Here is an 8,512-nt window from a genome sequence, read left to right as displayed (position 1 = left end):
CCCCCCCTTAAACCCCCATTAATGCATTTCTATTAAATACCAGAAGCAGCTGCTTTCATAGCTACACTGAGCTTCATGCATCAGTGAGAAGAAGAGAAGAAAAAGGCCAATGGACGGAGGTTTTGTTTTTCATCAAAAAACATCTTCTCAATTAGTTATTTCGTGTATGGCATTGTGTTATTTTCACATGCTTACCTTTACAACAGGTAAGGTTTGCAATACTTATGAGGAATAAAAAAAGTGACTGACTATCCAGCTACACTTCATAAGGTTGAGTCTCAGCTGTTAATTACAGCTTGTGCTCAACCAGGAGCCACGTGTTCTTGTCCCAGTTTATCATCTTTCCCACTTGGCAGCTGTTTTCATCGTTGCCTTCGTGGCTGTTTCCATTTGTGCTTCCCCGATCCAGGTACCGTCACTGTAACGCATCAGTTCAAGGCACAAACGCGTCCTCGCTGCTGTGTGTTACGTGGTTGGAGTTTATTTGGAATCAGTGACCTCTGCAGAGTGTCCCGCCTCCAGCAGGACCAGTTAACTGGCTCATCATCAGGTTTAACAGCTTGCACCAGATGCACTGGGATGCTTGTGATGCACCGACTGGCCGACCTCGATTCACCGTAACAACCAGTGTTTCAGCTCTGATGTGAACCTGCTGCCTCTTCATTGGGCTGGTTTAGCAGTCGCAGGCCGGGCCTTGCTGGGCTCAGCTATCGCCTGAGTGTTATCAGTTCGAGCTTTAGCGGTCTCTGGACGGGTTTTGGACTCTTTCTTTGGCGCTGGGAGGGTCAGCGGTTCCCAGAGGAAGAACTCGTGCAGGAGCGTATTAACAGGATCCGGACACTCCATCATGACCATGTGACTGCCGTCCTCCAAGACCTTCAGGAACGCCATTAGAAGTATCTGATAAGAATAAGGATAAGAATAAAGGTTAGACTCATCACCAGCTCAACACTTTCTGAATGATATTGTCAAATATTTCTGCAAATAACAAACTACAGTTCAAATGAATGAATCAGAGTCAAAGTGTGAATCCAAACAAAACCCTTTGGTCCTTTTTAGTGGGCGGAAAACAAGCACATCATGTGTGTAAGTTGACAGAAGGACACGATTTGGCATTTACATGAATTTCTGTGTCTCTTCTCATGAATCAGCCACTAAAGTTCAGCCGCTGCATCATCGTTTTAGCTGCTGTTTACCTGAGAATTTGTTAAAGCAGCTGATTTTTTTAAACATTCACTGGATGCTGTAAACTGACCTGATTTCATATTTCAGCTTGTTACGGTGAATTTGTTTGCAAACTGCTGCCCGTTTAGCAGTTTTCTGGCCACCTGAGAATTATATTTCTATCTTTGCTTTGACCGACCCCTGAGGGAACGATCTGTTTCCTAAGCTAATTTCCTCGCTGCGTGCAGAGCAGCTATTTTCATCAGAGAGAAGAACCAGGCTGAAAGATTATCAAATGTTCACCGGAGAGTTCAACTTGAAACACAAAGGAAGGTGATGATTCTTATCTTATATTACATAGCTTTGAAATTATGACGCTCTCCCACGTCTTTGTCCCGTCTTTGTCCAATCACTCCAGCTGGTTGCAGCAGATGGCCCCGCCCCTCCCTGAGCTGGTTCTGAGGTTTCTTCCTGTTAAAAAGGAGTTTTTCCTTCCTACTGTCACCATAGCGCTTGCTCATTGGGGATCTTCTGATTATTGTGGTTTTCGCTACCTTACAATATAAAGCACATTGAGGCACCTGTTGTTGTGCTTTGTTGCTGTATAAATAAAGCTGAACGTCTGCTTTAATGAAGTTTTTAACTGGATTTTCTTCTTTCCAAACTGGGACACATTTCTTATCCTTTTCACCACAGAATGATGTTTTCAGTCCACAATCTGTTATTTATAATAATAATAGCTTCTTTAGGAAGTGTGAGACCCCCCACTTACTTCTGCCATTCGTTGGTCCTCTTCAACAGGGACAAATTTGTCATGCATGCCATGCACCAGCAGGACGGGCACTGTCAGCTCAGCGTGGTAGACCTCGTCCCCCTCAGGCCAGTACTGCCCGCTCATCATGGCACGCAACACAAAAGACGACACATTGAAGGCATTGTTCTCTTTCAGCAACTGCTTCTCCCTGGCGCCCTGCCGAGCAAAGCCCGCCCTGCAGAGTAGACGACATTTATACCAAAGAAATTTTTTTTTATTTTAAACATTAATTGAACAGCAGATTAAACATAAGAAGAATTATCCTACATACATGATATTACACATACAATAAACAGGATTTGCTACTACAGACAGTTTTACTGTCTGCACGACTTTTATTTCTTTGTCAAACTCTCTTACTCACACTCTTTCTGCAAAATGTGTAAATACGATTGGTCTTAAATAAATATTGGCACTATGATGTAATATTGAAAAAGCAATGTATAACACTGCAAAATACCCAACTGTGTGCACATTTCATCTGACTGGACTCATTGCGTTTATGTTTAGGAGGCTACAAACCTGAACTTCAACTGTTTAGAGAAACAGAAAACAAACTGAGTCGTGCCTCCTTCCTTGGAGGATCTTTCAGTTTCGCTGTCTTACTTGAGAAAGCACCAGGCGAGCAGTGGGGAGAGGCAGTGAAGCACACAGGTGGGCAGGTTGAAGATGGAGCAGAGGCTGGGCTCCAGAGCTGTGGGACCGCCGCCGTTGATCATCACCATCTTGTGAATTTGTTCTGGATATTCATGAGCCAGGAAGGTGCAGAACGACACACTAGACAAAAAGAACAGTTACAGGACAGACTGAAAAAACCAGGTAATCATGCTGTGGTAGTCATCTTTGAAATCTACTGTTCAGAATTGGTCTTTTTTATGTGTGAGTCCAAATATTGTGCCTCACTTTTTCACTTGCTCACATTTTCACAAGTCAGCACGTCTTTAAAGTCTGGATTAAATATAGTGTGTAAGAAACTGAGCAATAATTATCACAGTTAACAGCAATAACACCGATTTTAATGGCTATACAGGAAGTAAAAGGAAGTTAGCGTAGCATAAGACCCAGCTAAATAACAGACAGAATAAAATTTTATATTCACTACACTCGAAAAAGTATTTATGCACAAAATGCCGACTTCAAGTCATTTGTTTGCAGGAAATTACAGGAATTTGATTACGTGTAAACTTTCCATGTAATTTTTGTTACATACAATGCAAAACACACTTATTAGAATCTGGTCAAAAGAAGTTCACTGGATGAGCATAGATTCAGTTTACAGGTTTATTCAGGAGGCAGAGCATACATACTAACTGGAGGCTGGCGGTTTGTGGGTGGTGCCAAATATCCTTGGGAAAGATTCTAAACCCAAGTTAGTCCAACCCCAACCAATCACAGCAGATGGCCCCGCCCCTCCCTGAGCCTGGTTCGGCCGGAGGTTTCTTCCTGTTAAAAGGGAGTTTTTCCTTCCCACTGTCACCAAAGTGCTGCTCATAGGGGGTCATATGATTGTTGGGTTTTTCTCTGTATCTATTATTGTACGATCTACTGTACAATATAAAGCACCTTGAGGCGACTGTTGTTGTGATTTGGTGCTATTTAAATAAAAATGAATTAAAGTTGCTCTCTGATGCATCCATCAGTGTAAATGTTTGTCAGAAAGCACATATGCATAGAAAAAAGTGCTTGGATGAATCATGCAAGTTGTATAAAGCTACCTGAGTGCTGAGTAGAGTAGAAAAGCACTTTATAAGAACCAGTCTGTTTACCATTTATTCTGTTGTATTTTACTCAAAGTTATTGTTTCATGCTTATGAGGGCAAAGAATCATTTATTTAGTTAGACTGGAAAGTCCCTTTGAAATGAAATATATATGTTATTCACATACTAAATGTCTGTGCTGTATAATTTACATTTGTGGTTTTAATTATAGCTCTAATTATAGAAGTTTAACAGTTCTTCTTAACATATCTTTTGTTACTGTATAGCATGTCCCACTGTATGTTGCTACACCTTTTGTTTACTGGCAACTTTATTTTCCATAGCTTATTATGACGTGTCTAAAAAAACCTATTTTTAGAATTAGTTTTGAACATTTTTAATTATTCATCCCTCGTGGTCTTTGAACCAGTGTATTTGTTTTTATTGTAGCTTAATTGGTGTTATTTTTGTACTTTTGATTGTTTTTAATGTATTTAATCATTTTTGTGTATCACTTTATAACTGCTGTGACTGTTAAAGTGCTTGAAGTTGGTTTTGTATGGTATGGTAAAATTCTTGTTTTATCTGACTAACTTCATGAAATCTAAATATGTTGAATTTTAATGAAACTGCAGAGTAAATTCTTATATTTCAGAACCTCCAGTAAGATCTCAGATCTTTGCCTGACAAATGACTGAAACAAAGAGGCGCTGAGGTTTCCTGAACACTTCTGGATGACCTCCGGACCGTGTTCTGTTTGAACGCTGTGATCTGGGACTCACCCGTAAGAGTGTCCTATGAGGATATTCCTCTTCCGAGCGTATCTCTTGAAGATGATTCTCATATCCTCAGCCAGCGCATAGAACGTGTACGCTGCAGGAATCTGCGGTGCTGAGCTGGCTCCGTGTCCTGCCAGGTCCGGGGCAATCACTTCGTAGCCCAGCCGAGAAAAGAAGTCCAGCTGGCTTCCCCAGATATCCAGCGAACCTCCGACCCCGTGAATGAAGAACAACGCCACATCTGGATGTGTCCCTTTACAGGCTGATATCTTCCTTTCACAGTCGATCACCACAGTGCGCTTGGGCTTCCGCCTGCGCTTCCTGGGTTGCTGAGATTGGTCAGTCTGTCCAGCAGCAGGTGCCTCACCCGCTGCTGCTGCTGTGTCCGATGCGCCGTTGTTTCCAGCCGTGACAGAGTCTGATCTCGCCTCAGGAATGCTGACGGGCGGCGACGACTTACCACAGTCCGTCAGTTCTACCTCCATGGTGCTGTTGGGTTCTGTCTCTCCATTCTGGCAGCTTTTCAGCTCTGCGCTCGCCCTGTCACCCAAGTTCTCAATGAACAGCTGTCCGTTACGGTAAACTGTGATTTTTCGTTTGCAGCTCACACTCCCACCAACCCCGGTGGGCTCCTCCACCACCGGCCTGTCGGGGATGATATGCCGAACTCGCAGAATGCGGCCCGGTTTTACCTCCACAAACTCGTAGCCATCAGCAGGTTCTGAGGTTTCTACAGGAACCACAATATTGGTCGGCTTTGAGGTGAAGCAGCAGAGCAGACCTTCCAGAAAGCTGGTCAGCATGGCTGCCAGTCTGCAGGGAATATAGTCACATAAAAACACACATAAGAAACACGAGCGAAGCGAAGCAATGTGAACCTTTATCATACAAGCAAGCTCTCTAGTTAAGCCAGAATAAGAACACAAAACTATGGCAAAATGATTCTCTGCTCGTGTCATTAGAAATTCGCTCAGGAAGATGAATATGAGGAGATGAAGGCACAGTATACATGCATACATGCATCAAGCACATGCATTTGGAGAAACAGCAGAGTTAAATGGCAAATATCAACTAAATATATGCTGCATGTCATTTAAGACTTCTCTACATCAACTGACTATCTGGGAAGCTTAAATGTACCATTCAGAGAAATAAACAAGTTCAGGTGCCTTTACACCCCGGCATCTGTTTACAACTTAAAGCCTTGCTGCTTTCTGTCAGACGTAACTGATCACCATCTTTACTCAGCACGGCCTTTCGTGGTATTAATAGACATGAACGGATGGTAATAGCTCCCTGAGTTAAAGCTGTCCACCATGTGATCGCTCTGCAGGAGCAACACGCAGCAGCACTACTGGTTAAAACCACACAACAACCCATCGGTGATTAAAGGTGCTTTTTTGAAGCGTTGCTCAGTGATTATTGAAGGATATTCATGAATAAAGAAAAGCCAGAGTGTTACTTTGGTGTAAATTAAGCTCATATAGACAGCACGCTCTTCTTCTTCTACTGTATATCATATTCTTCAATCCCAATACAACCACCTTTCTACTTCCTTGCTTCTTTTGAAACTTCTACAACAATTTTGTAACTAAACAGCCCCCAAAAGGTGTCGCTGTGCATTACACAGGTCCTCCTGCAGTATCAGTTGTTGGTTGATTATCTGCTATGGCAACAGCAGCCATGCAGGGTCTGCAAGCGTCTCTGCTGGCTGCATTATCCTACCTTCCTCCCTACTAGAAAGGATTATACTCTCAGTCTCTCTGTTTAAGTCCACAGAGCACAATCTGTCTCTGGATAAAAACAGGAAACTATGGCACTGTGCAGAGACAGTTTTATACTGTTGCGTTTTTCTCTCAACTTTACATCAGCTCCTGTTTTCATGTGGGGATTATAAGCACAACGTAAAACAATATTCCTGCTTGGCCCTTTTAGCCCTTTCTGCTTATACTGGCACATCCACTCTCCAAATAACAGTGCGGTGCTGCCTGTACTGACAGGAAGAGGCTGAGAGCGGCATTTTCACATAAGTGAGGGTCGCCCATTCATCTCACAACAAAAGGCATCATTTTGATCAGGCAGAAGGAGTGACGCATTTTATTTCCTGTTCCATTTGTATAAAATACTGGCGAGGCTGGATCATAACCTAAACCAGCTTACAAGCACAAAAGATAAACCTTTATCCATCTACCACGCCCCTGTCACATAGTCCGATCCCCCCTCATCCCCCTCACCAGAATTTACATTTCAAATATTGTATAACAAGACAAAACTGCAAACTCATAACTAACTGAAGCCTTTGATTGAAATACCAAATAATGACACTCGTTCTCTCTTTCACACGTGGCATCACTTCTGCTATGGTTTTGTTTGTATTAAGTGCACACATGAGTCTGTGACAGCAGACAGACGATCCCTCAGCATGTTTGTGCTCTCTGCTCATGTTGCCTTCATATTGAATCGTTTTTGGCTTTTTAAAGAACTTATTTTAGCATCGCACTCAACAACAAACAAATCCTCCCAAACATAAGAAGTCCCTTCAAATTGCATTATGTTTCTTCACGTCAATATACGGGCCGCAAGTGGCCCCCGAGCCACGAGTTTCACACCCCTGGTGTAAATGAACTGAACACAAAGAAGGTCTTAACACAATCAGGACACATTCACATAGACGCAGAGTGGGAAGGACTCTTTTTTAACACATTGTAACACAAAGTCACACATGAAAGTACCTACATTCATCTAACACTATATTTTTTATGCAAAGTACAGCCAGGGTGTTACTATCTATTTATTGAACCATGATGAGCTTATGTTCACAGGCAGATATTCACAACATCCTCCCTGTGGCTGTGCCGTCCATTTAAATATCACCTGATTAAAGTCGTCCCTATTAGTGAGTTTGCTTCTTGCTAAAGTTCCTGCTCGGGCCCTGCGGTCGGAGACTGTGACTGGCTGTTATATAACATTGCATGCAGGTTAGACACAATCACAGTGGGACTGATGCCCAGAAAAACGAGTAGAGACTGTAATTCGGATTAAAAACAACTGCATTAGCTTCACTGTTGCTATAGTCTCACACTTGTTTATTTAACCAGTGTATTAGTTGTGCTGCACCATTAAAGATCCATTGCATTTGCTGACATGTTTGACACAACTAGAATCACATAGCAGGTGTGGACTGAAGCTTTGAAATGTGATACGTTAGTAAGTTATACATTTTTATAACCAGTTTGTTGTAACTACAAATTCATCAAAGTGAGCATTAAGAAATAATTTAAGCAAGACAACAACGAAAATCCATCTCTAATGTTTTGGTGGTCTTCTTCTTCTACTACTATAATAATAGGAGTCTTGTACCTGGTATTTAAAGCTGCTGGGCCCATGCATTCACTAAACACAATCAAAGCTCTTTGAATAGACTCACTGTCTGATGCATCAGGTGAAGCAAGTGCCAGAAGGTTTCTCTTTTCAGTGTACACTAGAATGTAACGTCAAATAAAAATCCTTTCCGTTATTTACACCGAATGACCCGTGCGTCTTCAATGACGGAGCTCACCTTTACATAGCGACCTTCGTCTTGCCTCCTGCAGAAATCCTTAAACTACTTTATAATCTGAATATTTACAGTCCGCAGAAAAAAATGGGATAAACACACTAATTAAATCAGAAGGCTTACCTTTCCCTGTTTCCCCTCAAATTCCGTCTAATTTTTCAGATTGTTTTCTCGTCAAGCATCGGGGAAGTAGGAGAACTATAATCTGTTGCGGTCAATCCAGTAATCTAATTTATCTGGATTTTGTTGCCCTGTCCACATGGCGGCCAGTATCGACCGATTGACAGCGCATCTCTTTGTGGGTCACAGGTAGATCCACATATCTGCGCGCTCCAGAAACTCCACGTCCACGCTGAAATATCTGCGCGTGCGCTCGGAAACCCACCGGAGCTCCGCGGATGCTTTTAATCCATCGATAGCTGATCGTCTTACAAACACCGTTGGCTCCCGGTTCGGTTAGTGGGAGTGAACACTTGTCCCCTGCTGCTATGTAAGGGGAGA

At 42.5% G+C, this 8,512-nt stretch overlaps 1 protein-coding gene across 1 annotated transcript; it reads right to left on the bottom strand.

Annotated features, from left to right (window-relative positions):
• Window positions 1–217: 217 nt before the first annotated feature.
• Window positions 218–8,343, bottom strand: abhd8b (abhydrolase domain containing 8b). The gene is made up of 5 exons (XM_005733168.1): window positions 8,135–8,343; window positions 4,459–5,268; window positions 2,585–2,755; window positions 1,937–2,153; window positions 218–900 (listed from the first exon to the last, which is right to left on the bottom strand). The coding sequence occupies exons 2-5, from the start codon at window positions 5,256–5,258 to the stop codon at window positions 661–663; spliced, it is 1,428 nt and encodes a 475-aa protein (XP_005733225.1). The 5' UTR covers window positions 5,259–5,268; window positions 8,135–8,343; the 3' UTR covers window positions 218–660.
• Window positions 8,344–8,512: the final 169 nt, after the last annotated feature.

This window comes from Pundamilia nyererei, unplaced genomic scaffold (assembly GCF_000239375.1).
Source record: "Pundamilia nyererei isolate P.nyererei 1_Seehausen unplaced genomic scaffold, PunNye1.0 scaffold00050, whole genome shotgun sequence".
In the NCBI taxonomy this organism is placed as follows: domain Eukaryota; kingdom Metazoa; phylum Chordata; class Actinopteri; order Cichliformes; family Cichlidae; genus Pundamilia; species Pundamilia nyererei.
Note: the sequence above shows the minus strand (reverse complement) of the source record. Positions and strands in the feature narration are given on the sequence as shown.